The 17,909-nt window shown below is 39.4% G+C and overlaps 1 protein-coding gene across 3 annotated transcripts in view; it reads left to right on the top strand.

The window, feature by feature from the left end:
* Nucleotides 1-17,909, top strand: part of LOC124555335 (dihydrofolate reductase-like) — a 114,857-nt gene that overhangs the window by 49,082 nt on the left and 47,866 nt on the right. For all 3 annotated transcript variants that reach the window (XM_047129215.1, XM_047129213.1, XM_047129214.1), the window contains exon 3: nt 11,138-11,252. In XM_047129215.1, coding sequence (XP_046985171.1) covers nt 11,138-11,252 — 115 coding nt within the window. The remainder of the gene's footprint in view (nt 1-11,137; nt 11,253-17,909) is intronic.

Genomic DNA, 17,909 nt, shown 5'->3' with positions numbered 1-17,909 from the left:
TAATTTTTCTCTGATAGTCGGCCACATCCATAACTACCGTTGCGCTTCCTTTGTCAGCTGGGAGAACCAAAATACTATCGTCGTCATTCAGGAGTTTGAAAGCTCTTCTCTCACCCACAGTTGTATTACTTTTCGGCGGTTTTGCATTGGCTAATATTCTCACTGTTTCTATACGGATTTCTTCAGCTGTTACCGAATCTACACTGCGAATTCCTGCTTCTACATTGGCTATAATTTCTTCCGTGGGCACAAAACGCGGACTAACAGCAAAATTTCCTCCCTTGGCAAGCACAGATGTCTCATCGTCAGATAACGAACGTTTGGACAAATTGATAACGGTCCGGGAAACGTCTAAATGCCGAACAGTCTGATTAGGTAGCAAATTATCAAACTACTTCTTCTGTCTACTAGACGTCGTCAACATACGCTTCCCCATAGTATCATGCAGTAGTCTATCAATTTTATCCCAGTCACCGCTGCACAGTTTATTACTGATCGTAATATGGAGAGACATTAACTTATAGTTTGTGCTTGCTTTAGAGCTGTTTAAGTGTTGTTTGACGACCACATACTTCAAGTGGAATGAACAGTTTTATGAGCAAACGGATGGCGTGGCTATGGGAAGCCCCCTAAGTCCCGTAATTGCAAACTTCTTTATGGAGAAATTCGAAGAACAGGCCTTAGGTACTGCCAGCAAGAAACCAAATGTATGGTTCCGATACGTGGATGACACGTTTGTGTTGTGGAGACATGGTAGGGAGGAACTAAGCCGGTTCCACGAACATCTGAACAGTATAAACTCAAGAATTCAGTTTACTATGGAGGAGGAGGTAGACGGCAAACCACATTTCCTCAATGTGCTTGTGTTTAGAAACGAAAATGGTAGTTTGGGCCACTCAGTGTACCGCAAACCCACGCACACGGACCGTTATTTGCACCGGGATTCCAACCACCACCCACAACAGAAGCGGGGTGTTATCAAGACGTTAGCGGACAGAGCTAGAAATATTTGTGAACCTGAGTTGCTCGACGTTGAGATGGAACATCTCCACAATGCACTAACGAAGAACGGATATTCGTCCGCCGAAATAAAACGTGCGTTGAGGCAGCCACGCAGAAATCATACTGACGTACAGGCTACTGCAAAATCTAAGGTTTTCCTGCCGTTTGTTAAAAATGTAACGGAAAGAATAGGCAGGATCTTGACGAGGCGGAATATTACCGTAATTTACAAGCCCACCAGGAAGATACAGGAATACCTTAGGCCTGCCAAGGACGCTCGCAAACCATTGGAAAAATCTGGAGTGTATAGGATCCCATGCAGCTGTGGTGATGTTTATGTGGGTACCACCAAAAGAACTGTTTCTAAACGTTTGGAAGAGCACAAGGGAAATTGTAGAAGACGAGAAACGGAACGATCAGCTGTTGCGGAGCATGCTTTCCAGCCAGGGAACCACAATGTTCGTTTCGACGAGACGAACGTACTAGCGGCCACGAGCGGATACTACGAAAGGCTCTACAGGGAGGCAATCGAAATCGCTAAACACCCAAATAATTTCAACCGAAAGGAGGAGGGCATCAAATTAAACGGTATATGGATGCCGGTGTTAAAGAAGATGTGTACCACTCGTCCACTACTGGGTGATGGCAACGGCGATCGACGGCGACGGACAGCGGCCAATTGCACTGACGTTTTCAAAACACGTGACGTCACGCCGCGGCGCGGGGGCGCGCGGACACGGAATTTAGCGGCAGTCAGTAGCGAGCCAGTGTGTGTGTTGGACCTTCCATCAAGCTACGGACCCCCTTGAAGATGTCTCCCGCAGTCGGAGACGAAACGTTGGGAATCACCTCAGAATTCATCAACCGACCACGGCATAACAGCCCGGATAATTATAATGGACATGATATTTCCGGCCGTGAAAGTTTACATTTTAGTATCATGTCAGTTATATGAATGTCTTCACCCACGCACCAGGTTTCAGTGGTTTCAATGAAACATGTCTCCATTGGTTGCAGCCATTATATGAATGAATGTTTTCACTCAGTCTCTGGGTTTTAGTGATTTTATTTACATACTTTGTCAACCTTGCCTGTTATACGTGAACCATGACTAGGACTGACAACTTTTTTACAGGTAATAAATAATATTATTTCAAAATGTGAATAACATATATTTCCAAAAACTAAATTATTTTAAAATAAAACTTTTATTTCTAAAAATAAAGTGTTTTCAAATTGTATGTGTGTACGTACTTAACTCAAATACAAATTTTCGTACTTGTGGCATTAAATATCAATTTTTGCTTGGTGTTAAAAGTTTAATATCTGGCGCTACACTGTAAACTTAACACTTTTTAACACGTCTCTATAAGGTCGCTTTCTTGTCTGTTTGTACGTTACAAATATTGTAGTTGTCTTTAAACTAACTTCTCGATAAGCTAGACATTTGAAACTTTCAACATAGCTGAGAACTGGATGACATTGTAAGATTCACTTTCGAGTCTGGTGCATGGTGGAGGGTATACTTTGTTTTCCAGTCTGTGTCTGCCTATTCAGTACAGATTTTGCAACTGATTTTTGACTATCAGCTCGATAAGCTTAAGACTCGGAACTTTCATCTTAGCTCAGAACTGAATGACAATGCAATATTAACTCACTTTCTTTTCAGGTGTGTGGCAGAGTGTACTTGCTGTACAATCGCTATTTCCATGTTTTCCTGTTCCAGTCATGAATGTTTTGCAGTTAATAATGATTGCTGCTAAGCTTCTGCATGAGCTAGACTCCATCTAATTTTTACATTTGCAGTCTTTTTGTGAGATATATGTAGGAAGAAGAAATATATTGGTTACTTAAGTTGAAAAGAAACTGGAATAAACCTTAAATGTAACATGTTTCTGTTGTAATTTCATCAGAATGTGTGAAATTAGTTGAAAAATTTCACACACACAGAACCAAAAAGCAGAAAATAACTATTAAAATAAAAAAACTTTTTAATACAACGCATTTTTAAAATAGACTGAAAAGTGTTAAATAACGTCTTCTAGTCCCCATACAGGTTCCTAACGCCATCCTGGTAGTACTGAAAATTTTTGCTTGTGAGTTTTAATAGCACTGACAGTACTTGTAAAATTGAAAATAGATTGCATGCGATGGATAATAGTAACGGTCGTTGAGGAAAATCACATAACAGCTCATTTCATTTAAAGTGCAATGAAACCGTTAGTGACTCAGGTGAACTATTGCATGTGTGTCGTATTTTTTTTTTTTTAATTTTAAAATTATTGTCATAGCTATTAAAAATTCACAAACACAAATATTCAGGACTATCTGTGCAAGCCTAGGAGAAATTTTTTAATACATTTTAAAAATGTGTTATATTAAAAAGTTTTTTATTTAAATAATTATTTTTAATTTAAATCTATTGGAGCTTTATTTCTCCCTTCCCGCCAGTTAGTACTACTACTACTCCTTGGCGCTACAGCCCTTGTAGCGCCTTGGCCTCCCACACAACCTCTGCCCACTCTTCTCTGCTGGCTGCCTTGGCTCTCCATCTTCTCACTCCCATCCTTCTCAAGTTCTCCATGTTGTCTAGCCATCTGGTGCTTTGTCTGCCCCTTATATGACGTCCAATGGGTTTTTCTTTGAAAACTTTCTTGACTGTGCTGTTTCCACCATTCTCTCTACACATCCCAACCAATGTAGTTTATTACTCTTTATTTCAGTCATGATATCTGGTTTGTTGTACAACTCTCTGATCTCTGTATTATTTCTGATTCTCCAAAAACCCCTATCATTCACTGACCTGTAGATTTTCCTTAGTATCTTCCTTTCCCATCTCAGCAACAACTCCTCATAGTTTTGTGTCATAGTCCAGGTCTCTGAACCATACACCACCACAACTGTACAATACACATTCGGCTTCAGAATCCTACTAAGGCTTCTTGCTTTAAACACTTTAACCAGTGCAAAGTTGCTCCTGTAACCAGCTGCAATCCTTGCATGTATTTCTCCTCTCATGTCATTATTCTCAGTTACCTGTGACCCAATATATTTAAAGCTTTCACAGCATTCATATTCTTTTCCATTCAAAGTCATGCTTCTTTCTCCTTCACTATATCTTTTCCTAGATGTTAACATATACTTGGTCTTTGACTGATTAATGGTCAGCCCCATCTCCACGCCATATCTTTCTACTTTTTTTGAGCTTTTCTTCAAGATCCTTTTTCCTCCTGGGTAACAAATCAATATCATCTGCATATGCAACCTCCTGAGTCATTCTATTAAACAGTGTTCCCCCAGGGTTGTTGCTTTGTGTCTTTTGCATTACACTGTCCAAGGCGACATTAGACGGAGTAGTGGAGAGCACATCACCCTGCCTCAGTCCTTGGTTAACTTCAAATGCCTGTGTTAAAGTGCTCTTGATCTTTACTTTGCATACTGTTCTTTCAAAGTCATATGAACCAATCTTATCAGTTTGTTAAGGACTCCTGCCTTTTGCATTGTCTTCCAAAGTTGATCCCTTTTGATACTATGGTAATCTTGTTTGAAGTTGATGAACAGCTCGTGGACATCGGTGTTGTACTCGTAACATTTTTCAAGGATCTGTCTGGTAGTGAAAATCTGGTCTGTAGTGGATCTGTTAGTTCTGAAACCACACTGATAGTCTCCTAGATATTCTGCAACGTATGTTCTTAACCGCCCAGCCATGATTTTTCCTAATACCTTATATACTGTACAGAGTAGTGCAATTCCTCTATAATTCCTGCAGTCAGCTTTGTCATGTTTCTTGTGTATAGGGAAGAGTATTGCTGTACCCTACTGTTTCGGCATATTTTCTTTCCGTCATATCTCCACTATAATCTCATGCAAAACCCTTACTAGTTTTTCTCCACTATATTGTATCATTTCTGCTGTAATATTGTCTCCTCCCAGAGCTTTATTGTTTTTAAGAGTCTTGATACTAACTATAACTTCTTCCAGTGTGGGTTCTGCTACTGATTCCTGGTGCTCTTCATCTCTGTTTACTTCCTGGTCCACCTCTTCTGGCATACCGGCATCAATGCCTCCTTCGTTTTCTGATTCTGCATTCAGTAGTTCACTAAAATACTCCATCCATCTGTCTAAAATCTGCTCATTTCCTCCAATCATATTTTCCTCCTTATCTCTACAGAAAACTGCTCTGGGTTGGAATCCTTTCCTTATATCTTTAACCCTCATATAGAATTTCCTTGTTGCTTGAACAGTATTTCTCTCTTCTAACTCATCAATCCACCGTTTTTCAAATTTTTCCTCCTATATTCCTTATCTGCTTCCCTTCTCTTCTCCTGGTATTCTTCTACAGTACTTCTAGTTCTCCTCTGAAGCATTCTTTTTCTTGCCTCATTTCTTTCTTCTATCTTCCTCTTACAGTACTTACCAAACCAGCTCTGGGTTCTCGAATGCATCTTTCTGCCCAGTACAGTATCAGCTGTGTCATGTATTATTCCTTTAACCATTTCCCATCTTTCTTCAATATCCTCTCCTGCCTGTTTTTCAGCTTCATTAAGTCTGTTTGTCAAGCTAGTTTTATACTGTTGTACTGTATTTTCATCATTTTTTTAACTTTGGTATCATCAAATCTGGGCGTGTTAGCTTTCTTGGTCTGTCTATAATTGGCTATCCTCTGTCTGTATTTGATTCCTACCAAATAATGATCTCTATCTCCATCTGCATCGCGACAGCTATCCACCTCTAATATATCTGAAGCATGCCGTCTATCTATGAGTTTGTGATCAATCTGATTTTTAGTGATCCCATCTGGGGAGTTCCACGTAACTTTCCTTATATCCTTCCTTTGCATCCATGTGCTTTTAATAATCATCTTATTGCTCATGGCAAAAATCAATTAGTTGGATACCATTATCATTATAAACTTCATACAGACTCTCCTTACCAGCTGTTTTCCTGTATGAGATTTCTTTTCCTACTTGAGCATTGAAGTCCCCCATAACCACCTTAACGTCATGCTTTGCCACCCTTGCTATTTCCTGCTCCAGTTGCTCATAGCACATGTCTTTTTCCACTGACTCCGCATGTTCTGTTGGTGCATATGTGCATACCAAGGATATATTGAAGAAATGGGCTTTCATTCGTAATACACATATTCTTTCGCTAACAGGCTTAAAGTTCAATGTGGCAGCCTTTTGAGCATTATCAACCAGAAAACCTATGCCTCCATAGCCCCTGCTTCTACAGCTGTAAAATAGTATGTGTGTCCCAAATGCTAATATTCCACTTCCTTTCCATTTCACGTCTTGTACTGCTGCTATCGTCACATTATATTTCTTCATTTCCTTTTTCAGGTTCTGTAGTCTTCCGGACTTGTTCATTGTTCTCACATTCCATGTCGCTAAATACCAATTCGTGTGCCGTTTCCATTGCCAAGGCCGTTTATCCATTACATCCATCTGGCTTTCTTTGTCCTTTGGTTCCATAACAAGCTCTTTTTCTCCAGGGTGAGGTTTTTAGCCTCACACCCAACCCCCATCTTGGAGGACCTGAATTTTTTTTAGGGTTCACTCCCCGAGGAGGGTTGGCTTCCCTACGCCTATAGAGGCCCCCCCCCCCCCCCTCCCATGTTGCAGGACACACTTTGTCTCCTCTGTCGAGATCAATCCGGCTTGGGTGACCCTGCCAGTATCTACGCTACTGCTGGCACAGCTCTCGGCATCATTGGAGCATGCAAACCCTCCCGCCCGCCATTGAAGGTGCCTATGCTAAGGCGGTGTCCCCTGGTAGGGACTGCCAGTTAGTACCCAACATTAATAATTCTTTTTCAGTAAATACTGAGGTGACATGATCATAAACCACATACAATACAGTTTTTTTTTTTTTTTTTTTTTTTTTTTTTTTTTTTTTTTTTTTTTTTTTTTTTTTTTTTTTTTTTTAAAAATTGGTATCTTGTTCAGTTGCATTGTAAACATTTACCACCACTTGTGGGGAGTATTTTTCACAAAAATTAAGTGTCAGCATTTGTTAATTTCCTTTGAATTTCTTTGCTTGATATAGTTTCATAATATAATCATTTTGATATTGTATATCACATTGAATTTATCTTGAGGATCATGTCTTTCTCAGTCATACGATTTCTCCCATTCATATATGTTACTTTGATTCATGTAGTAGTTAAGGCTTCTTCGTTTCCATCAGGGTTTTCGTACATCAGACTCACTTGCAGTATTATTTGTTGCCATTGAACCAGTACAAATGAACAAAACACATTTATAAATTTCAAACTTTGCAAACTTCTTACAGCAATCAAAACTCAATAATCTTGACGATGCAACCCGACATTACCTCTACAGGTAGTCTTATGTGTGTTGAAATGTGCCTGCAGAATAGTGTTAATATGTATATATGTTTTACGTATTGGAAGTGTTTGTCCATCGTGTAAATGAGGCTGAAATGGTTGATCAGCTCAGCATTCCTCTAGACGAGTGTGGAGAAACCCTGTAAAAAACTGCACTCAGTCTAGCTCGAAAAAGCAATTCCAGGTGGCGGGGAATCTAACCAAGACAGGTCTTGCCTTCCGAATTCTGGCACACAGCAATGAGACATATTTTAAAATAATGCCTTAAAACTGCTCAGTTGAATTTCATTTAACATCTTGTACCCGTGTTCAAATAAGCATGGGCATACTCGCTCAGTGTTACTGTGAGCACAAATATATTTCAGTTAATTCGCTTATGGAAAAGTTATAATTTTGGGACATTGTGTTTCCCCAGATTTATCGTCGTGTTAAGAGCGTGCAGAGGTTTGCTGGAGGGATTTTTATGCAGACCTTTTTTTTGTGTCTGGGAAAATTCGATTGATTAGGAATATACAATAATAAACTATAGCTGAAATTCATCAAATTAGTACTGGGCTGAAGGTACTTTCTTCATTTTAGTACATTAAAAATTGCAGAAGCAATTACACAGACACTCTCCTATACATGTGTAGGATCTTCCAAAATGATCTTTACAGATTCAATCACATATATTTCAGAAAGGGAAGTAGGTAGGAAGGTACAGTTTGCTGCACAATGTTCACGTACACCTAACAGCATGTGTTAACAAGGACATGTTGGCCGGGCATGGAACTGGAATGTCACTTAGATATCCTGTATGCTTCAGATGGTGCTCACATGTAAGGTGACTATTTGTGACCCTCCCCCCCCCTTCCCTTCCCCTCCCCTCCACCCTCCCTTTTTTTTGTGGCAGTCATGATTTTTCTAGCTGTGTGTTCCCCCGTTTTGGTTTTCCAAAAGGAACTCGGGACACCTAGTTGTTATGGATTTACAAAACAATTTATTACAAATTAGATCTTCATTTCACCTGTATCAGTACGCTGCTACTGAAAGGATTTTTCCCAATGTATGGAGCAGTGAATGTTAGTGACCAGAATAAATTATGATGAAACTCGAGTTGAATGTTTTCATATACTGTTGAAGAAACCAGACACACTGAAGAAATTTTACAGCATGTGGCTACCAGAATCTTAGGTTTATATGAACATTATATGCAGACTGCTCGTTTCTACCTCACTCCATTTCTGAAATATACGTGATCAAAGCTGTAAAGATCATTTTGGAACACCCTGTATTTTTCACACTTCTTTATTGTCACAATGGGAAACTGCAGACAATTGATAATCACGTGCACTGTGTCATCTCCCTGCCCACCAGACAACTGAATATTTTAAATGACATTTGCCTTCTATTCACTGAGCTGTATTAAAACTGATGCAAATTGTGTTCATATGCCTTACTGCAAATGAGTACTACATTTGAACATTAATGTCTCTATAATGCGCTTTCACAAACCCTTGTTACTCTCGTGTGTAATTTATCATCTGCTGATCGGTAGGAGGCGCACACCTGCTGGTTTTGTCAGCACTGAAACGCGTGAGCTAGGAAACATTCCCCCTCTAATGTCTCCGCTTCGCACAGCATATCGTGGCCATTGGCTAACTTATCGCCTATAGACTGTGTGTTTCTGAGAAAATAATCTGATTTGACCCAGATGTCTTGGGTTTTCAAAGTTTTTGTCTGGGGCCAGCAATTTAAGTGATGGCAGGCATACCCCAGTGATACATCAGCTTAATTAGTTACGTGTAATGGCACGTATAACATTTTAATCCACAACACTGTAATATGAATCAGTTTTAAATTAAGAAAAGGGAAGTTACTTGATTCGGTACATAATTAGATGAAAATGTATAATGCTTATTTTAACTTCGGCATACCCCATGAGATATGCAGGTCTAGTGCTAACTTCTGCCAGTATGAACTAAAACAGTAAATGATTGCTTCAGTGGATAGAATAAATAAATGGTTCAACCAACAGAAAAACTACTGACAGCTTTTACTTGAAAAGAAGGAATGAGTAATTCAGTCAATATGCAAAGCTACAGCGGTGTTGAATGTTTTCATTTGGTTGCTCCCACAGACTTGTTTCACTTGAAGGAAATGAATGAATGATAATCCAACTGACAATTAACAGTACAACTGAGACTTGACTGTTTTCATTTGGTTGCTTCTACAGACTGGTTTTATTCAAAAGAATGAATGAGTAGTCCAACCAATTGAACAATTGTTATATTTCGGTTGCTCCCACAGACTCGTTTCACTCAAAAGAATGAATGAATAATTCAACCGATACACACAAGGAAAACCGAATTAGTCAATAGTTTTCTAACAACCAAATGAATCGATTGTTTTCATTCAGTTGTTCCCATCACTATTCTTAACTGAGGTGCTTCCATGTTGAAATAAAGTCCTTGCACAGAGACAGCGACTGTTTTTTCTGTTCCATCTACTGACTGATTTCCTTGTATGAATATTAGGTCAGCAGAGCCTCGCAGCTATCTGATTGCTTCCAGTGACTTCAGCCTAACATTCTGGCATCCTCTGTCGATGATAGCTTCTCACCTGTAACCCTTTCTGCCTACTTGGCCATAACTCTTGACTAAATTTCTGTACAACTCTCCTCTGGACCGCTGGTTGTCTTGTTTCGTTTCCCTGCCCCTTCGACCCTGCTAGCCTCTAGCATGACAAAGCATCAAAGGCTTCACATGGTCTTACTAGCTGACGTGGCTTGTTATTCTTGAGGAACCTTTTGGAGGTTGTGTGGAGGGAACAGGAGGTCATTTCCTGTAGGGCTACAGAATACGTCATAAACTTTTTATTGGCTTCTCATGACATAGCGTAGTCCCCACGACAAGCCCCCTCTTTTTCTCACTTACAGTTTGTACTTTCTGTCTCGCAGTTATTGCCTAAGGACCTTGCTTCATTAATTTTATCACCTTATTTAGTCTTTACTGTATGAGAACGTTGCTTCATTGATTCTGTTATCTTGTTCACTCCTTCACTGTTTATGGAGTTCACTTCATAAAGCTCGAATCTGATTAACTTTCTACATTGTTTACAGGACCTGTCTTTTATTTAAGGGTATGACATTCAGCGGTTCCATCTCTATTTAATTGAACAGTTTCATTTTCCCTCTTCAGTTCATGTCCTTCGTTTTCTTTATGTTCAATGTAATGTTATTATGTATTGACCAGTTGTAAATTTCTATGAAGGTTTAATTTACTTTCTCTGCAAGGATCGTTCTTCTTTTTTCAATGACTACAGATGTTGTTGATCTCATCAGTAAAGAAAATCTTTTTCTCCATGACTACAACTATTGAAAAAGTTATTGATACATATCAGGAACAGTATTGGTCCTAGTAAGTGTTTCACTTAAGGCTTTGCCTTATTTTAGGTGTATGTACCTTATCTGCTAGGTATGATCAGAACCAGTCATTAGGTACACCTGTTATTCCAAATGATTATAGCTTATTTAGTAGAATCATATGGTCAGCTGTAACAAAAGCCTTAGAAAGATATAACAGTATGCCTCTGACTCACTCTTACTTGTCAAGAGCATGAAGCACCACTTCTGTGAATTCTACTATGTCTGATTCTGTACTTTACCACTACAATTTAAAACTTTGGTACATCAGGTAGCTGTGAATTCTACTATGGCTGTTCTGTACTTTACCACTACAGTTTAATACTTTGGTATATCAGGTAGAAGAATGAAACATCTGTTAATGTTGGTGATTCACGTTTCAGGTCACTTGGTGAAGAAGTAATAGTTCATACCAGCCTTGAAGATGCCATCAAAGATTTGCACAATAGGCAAGATGTAGAAACTGTGTGGGTGATTGGTGGAAGTTCTGTTTATGACGTGAGTAGTAAATAAAACAGTCCTTTAAGACTTATTTTTAGTGCATATTCTGATAAAAATTAATACTTATATATAAAAAAGAATAAAAATCTTTGTGGGAATCTATTTTATGGAATATGTAGGCTGCAAATTATGCTTGTCTTCCTTTCTTTCTTTCTTTGAACACTTTATTTTCTTTTTCCTCTTTTTTAGGGTTCCATACCTCATTTGAAAAAATGGAATCCTTACTGGATCACTTTGTTGTCCATCTGTCTATCTGACAGTTAGACACCTATTTCTCAGAAGCGGTCAGGGGTATCAACTTGAAATTTATGCCACATACTAAGGTCTGCAGTCACTTGGTGATCTGAAAATTTAAGCTTCTAAGTCAATGTAGTCAAAAGATACAGTCATGTATGTCACATATTTTGATACTTGCAAACTTACTCAGCAAAACCTATAGATGAACTATTAATGTACATATCAGGCCTGGTGGTCTAACACTAAAATGCTTGTCCAGAAACAGAGAGGTCATGCGATAGAATCTGTCAGACCACACACTTCTCAGTCTTCGTTTCAATCTAGCCTTCTAGCCTTCGCCTCTAAAGGCTGTGAAGAGTCACCAGAAACAATGTGTAGTTCAGATTCCACATTAAACTACAGGTCCCCCTTCCCTGGTTGGATAACTGTTGATAGGTTAGGCCATGTAACTCACCAAAGTGATGTCCAATTGAAAGACTTTCACCAGGCCATTGAGCCACACGAAATTTTTGTCATCGTTATCAATCATCTATACATAAATATGTTGGGAATGAGAGCGTGGGTCCTACTGGCGCGCCTCTCTCTCTCTCTCTCTCTCTCTCTCTCTCTCTCTCTCTCTCTCTCTCTCCCCCTCTCCCTCTCTCTCTCCCCCTCCCTCCCTCTCTTTCTCTCTCTACATATTTATCTTCTAAATTGCAGACAAATTAACCACTGTTTGTGGTAAGTAGTCAGCTACATTTTCATCAGCAGTATTTTTTTAACTTCTCTGGAATTTTAGATACAAAAATTTCTCGCAATACCATTGGATTTTCTTTCTCCTCAGTAGCTTTCATCTCTCTTGAACTAGTGGATAATGAATGAGTCAGCCTTCTCTCTATTGCATTTATTTTATTTTCGTGGGATTTGAACTCCAAAATTGTGGTTGAGAGGAGTGGGGCCCAAAACTGTGTTTGGTTATCTTAATTTGATTTTACTTTGGTGCATGATGTTGAGATCCTGTTGAAATGTATGGGTCACAGCTTCTGTGGGTGGTAGGAAGGAGAAGGAAGGAGAAGAAGAAGAAGAAGAAGATTGCTATAAATAGTCCTTGGTGAAAACTTTTACTACTGTATGCTGTTTTTGAGCCACATGTAATTAACATAAAATTAAATGTACATAATGTATGAAGCGAAAATAAATAACAACATGTGAGGTATTTTCTATCTGCAGGACCAAGTTTTCCTCACATAATTTTCTACTTCGTATTGATCATTCATGTGATAAAGGGGTCATCTGATTGCAAGAATGAAAAATATAGCTTCGTGTTTGATGCACATTGATTGAGAAACTGAAAATGAAGACAGTCTAAAATTGCCCATGGTAGAATCACCATTTGTGATAAGATTGAAAAGAAAAAATAATGGGTACGCAAGCAGATAAGCAGTTTACTGAACAAAGGTTTCAAAAAATGTACATTTCTGGTGCTTTAAATCGCAAATTAGTGTAAGCCTAAACATCAACAATCAGGATTTTTATGTGTCCAGTCAGATTCTTTAAGCTCTCAAACTCTTGTGATGCCCCCATGATAACAAAAGCTATTGCTGTTGCCAGAGTCTTATCATCGTAGAAAATATTTGGTGCTACATTGTTAGATTTCGTATGCAGTTAGATTACTTCCCCCCCCCCCCCCTCCCCCCCCCCCCCCCCCATGAACCATGGACCTTGTCGTTGGTGGGGAGGCTTGCGTGCCTCAACGATACAGATAGCCGTAACATAGGTGCAACCACAGCGGAGGGGTATCTGTTGAGAGGCCTGACAAACGTGTGGTTCCTGAAGAGGGGCAGCAGCCTTTTCAGTAGTTGTAGGGGCAACAGTCTGGATGATTGACTGATCTGGCCTTGTGACGATAACCAAAACGGCCTTGCTGTGCTGGTACTGCAAACGGCTGAAAGCAAGGGGAAACTACAGCCGTAATTTTTCCCGAGGGCGTGCAGCTTTACTGTATGATTAAATGATGATGGCGTCCTCTTGGGTAAAATATTCCGGAGGTAAAATAGTCCCCCATTCGGATCTCCAGGCGGGGACTACTCAAGAGAACATCGTTATCAGGAGAAAGAAAACTGGTGTTCTACGGATCGGAGCGTGGAATGTCAGATCCCTTAATCGGGCAGGTAGGTTAGAAAATTTAAAAAGGGAAATGGATAGGTTAAAGTTAGATATAGTGGGAATTAGTGAAGTTCAGTGGCAGGAGGAACAAGATGTTTGGTCAGGTGAATACAGGGTTGTAAATACAAAATCAAATAGGGGTCATGCAGGAGTAGGCTTAATAATGAATTAAAAAAATAGGAGTACGGGTAAGCTACTACAAACAGCATAGTGAACGCATTATTGTGGCCAAGATAGATACAAAGCCCACGCCTACTACAGTAGTACAAGTTTATATGCCAACTAGCTCTGCAGATGATGAGGAAATTGATGAAATGTATGATGAGATAAAAGAAATTATTCAGGTAGTGAAGGGAGACGAAAATTTAATAGTCATGGGTGACTGGAATTCGAGAATAGGAAAAGGGAGAGAAGGAAACATAGTAGATGAATATGGATTGGGGCTAAGAAATGAAAGAGGAAGCCGTCTGTTAGAATTTTGCACAGAGCATAACTTAACCATAGCTAACACTTGGTTCAAGAATCATGAAAGAAGGTTGTGTACATGGAAGAACCCTGGAGATACTAAAAGGTATCAGATGGATTATATAATGGTAAGACAGAGATTTAGGAACCAGGTTTTAAATTGTAAGACATTTCCAGGGGCAGATGTGGACTCTGACCACAATCTATTGGTTATGAACTGCAGATTAAAACTGAAGAAACTACGAAAAGGTGGGAATTTAAGGAGATGGGACCTGGATAAACTGACTAAACCAGAGGTTGTACAGAGTTTCAGGGAGAGCATAAGGGAACAATTGATGGGAATGGGGGAAAGAAATACAGTAGAAGAGGAATGGGTAGCTTTGAGGGATGAAATAGTGAAGGCAGCGGAAGGTCAAATAGGTAAAAAGACGAGGGCTGGTAGAAACCCTTGGGTAACAGAAGAAATATTAAATTTAATTGATGAAAGGAGAAAATATAAAAATGCAGTAAATGAAGCAGGCATAAAGGAATACAAACGTCTCAAAAATGATATCGACAGGAAGTGCAAAATGGCCAAGCAGGCATGGCTAGAGGACAAATGTAAGGATGTAGAGGCTTATCTCACTAGGGGTAAGATAGATACTGCCTACAGGAAAATTAAAGAGACCTTTGGAGAAAGGAGAACCACTTGCATGAATATCAAGAGCTCAGATGGAAACCCAGTTCTAAGCAAAGAAGGGAAAGCAGAAAGGTGGAAGGAGTATATAGAGGGTCTATACAAGGGTGATGTACTTGAGGACAATATTATGGAAATGGAAGAGGATGTAGATGAAGATGAAATGGGAGATATGTTACTGTGTGAAGAGTTTGACAGAGCACTGAGAGACCTGAGTCGAAACAAGGCCCCGGAGTAGACAACATTCCATTAGAACTACTAACAGCCTTGGGAGAGCCAGTCCTGACAAAACTCTACCATCTGGTGAGCAAGATGTATGAGACAGGCAAAATACCCTCAGACTTCAAGAAGAATATAATAATTCCAATCCCAAAGAAAACAGGTGTTGACAGATGTGAAAATTACCGAACTATCAGTTTAATAAGTCACAGCTGCAAAATACTAACCCGAATTCTTTACAGACGAATGGAAAAACTGACAGAAGCCAACCTTGGGGAAGATCAAATTGGATTTCATAGAAATGTTGGAACACATGAGGGAATACTGACCCTACGACTTACTTAGAAGAAAGATTAAGGAAAGACAAACCTACGTTTCTAGCATTTGTAAACTCAGAGAAAGCTTTTGACAATGTTGATTGGAATTCTCTTTCAAATTCTGAAGGTGGCAGGGGTAAAATACAGGGAGTGAAAGGCTATTTACAATTTGTACAGATAGCAGATGGCAGTTATAAGAGTCGAGGGACATGAAAGGGAAGCAGTGGTTGGGAAGGGAGTGAGACAGGGTTGTAACCTATCCCCGATATTATTCAATCTGTATATTGAGCAAGCAATAAAGGAAACAAAAGAAAAGTTCGGAGTAGGTATTAAAATCCATGGAGAAGAAATAAAAACTTTGAGGTTCGCCGATGACATTGTAATTCTGTCAGAGACAGCAAAGGACTTGGAAGAGCAATTGAATGGAATGGACAGTGTCTTGGAAGGAGGATATAAGATGAACATCAACAAAAGCAAAACAAGGATAATGGAATGTAGTCAAATTAAGTCGGGTGATGCTGAGGGAATTACATTAGGAAATGAGACACTTAAAGTAGTAAAGGAGTTTTGCTATTTGGGGAGCAAAATAACTGATGATGGTCGAAGTAGAGAGGATATAAAATGTAGCATGGCAATGGGAAGGAAAGCGTTTCTGAAGAAGAGAAGTTTGTTAACATCGAGTAGAGATTTAAATATCAGGAAGTCGTTTCTGAATGTATTTGTATGGAGTGTAGCCATGTATGGAAGTGAAACATGGACGATAAATAGGTTAGACAAGAAGAGAATAGAAGCTTTCGAAATGTGGTGCTACAGAAGAATGCTGAAGATTAGATGGGTAGATCAGATAACTAATCAGGAGGTATTGAATAGAATTGGGGAGAAGAGGAGCTTGTGGCACAACTTGACTAGAAGAAGGGATCGGTTGGTAGGACATGTCCTGAGACATCGAGGGATCACCGATTTAGTATTGGAGGGCAGCGTGGAGGGTAAAAATCATAAAGGGAGACCAAGAGATGAATACACTAAGCAGATTCAGAAGGATGTAGGCTGCAGTAGGTACTGGGAGATGAAGAAGCTTGCACAGGATAGAGTAGCATGGAGAGCTGCATCAAACCAGTCTCAGGACTGAAGACAACAACAACAACAACAACATAGATTACTTAACGAATTATATTGGTTATGCCGGCCAAATGTGTCTGCATATTTATCCATCTCCGAAAATTTTGGCTGAAATAAAAGTACATGAATGTGTCCCAGTATTAACAAGTGAAACCGAAATAGAGAGATGAATAGATACAAATATATCTATTACATACAAATATTTCTGTGAAAGTTGTAGTGGTTGGATTCGTCATTCCTTTAGTCAACATAGGATAATAGCATTGCAGTTCTCTACACACACTGGTCAGCTGGGACTGACTGACTGCAGTGTCAGTAATCAGTCAGTGCCATCATGTGGGTGCGGTATGGAGGGGCAGTTCCTGGTCATTGTTGGCTTAACAGACCTGGTGCCACTACTACTCAGTCTAGTGGCACCTCTTGAACCCGGGTCCTCCACATGGCAACTAGCCACATTGACTACTAAGCCACAGAAGTGGACAAGTCAACATGAGATGTTCAAATTAAATGCTGAGTAATTAAAAATGAATTAAAATGCATACTTGAGTGTGGAATGCCACACAAACATCAAACATGTAATAGGGTGAAATGCACCAACTGCAAGTGTGGAATACAGATAAATTATAATTTTTAATTTACATGACATCTAGATTTTACGCCGCAGCACCATTTTTAGCTGTGATGTATTAGTATGTGGCTATTTCTGTGGATATTTTGATGTCGCCATTAGTTCACTCTTTCCCCATACTTGAAGCATTTAAAATTTGTTGCCACATGAAAACCACCGGATAACTGTTGGACTTCCTGAACGTGGCCCGTTGCAGAAATCCACTCTTGTGCGGTAAGCTGAGGAGGCAGGATCACTGTTTCAGAGAACTAGAGGTAACGACCAGAAGGTTGTGTCTCCACAAACACAAAGATAGGTTGTGCAGATTTCCCAGAATTCATCAGAAATACCCATTGCCTATAGCTAAAACCTGCTTGTGTGCAACCAACTGTTTAGATGACACCTTGCGACAGATCTGATCTTAATTTTGTACTCTTGTCCTCGGTAGTGCCAGTCTTGATTGCCTCAAAACTGAAAGTTTAAATGAATATGGAATGTTGTTTGCTAAAAAATGGATGACATCAAAACACACACACACACACACACACACACACACACACACACACACACACACACACACACACACAGATTTCCTGAGTTTTGCAGTGACTGTTGCACAAATTTTCATGTATAGAACAAATATATTTCTGACATGAACCAACACTGAGAGTATGCTCAAACATAGATGTTACTCATCTATTTTGAAACTGTGGACTGACTTTTTCATCACTGAGAAGATCTTACAAAGACTTGCATGGGAACAAACTGTTATTTTGAAAACTGCTTAATGCTTTGAAATTCAGATAGGCTGGATTTTACTGTTTTTGATGAACCTCAAGAACTAATATGATTTTGATTTACTGAAAATG

This window comes from Schistocerca americana, chromosome X, assembly GCF_021461395.2.
Source record: "Schistocerca americana isolate TAMUIC-IGC-003095 chromosome X, iqSchAmer2.1, whole genome shotgun sequence".
NCBI classification, from domain to species: domain Eukaryota; kingdom Metazoa; phylum Arthropoda; class Insecta; order Orthoptera; family Acrididae; genus Schistocerca; species Schistocerca americana.
Note: the sequence above shows the minus strand (reverse complement) of the source record. Positions and strands in the feature narration are given on the sequence as shown.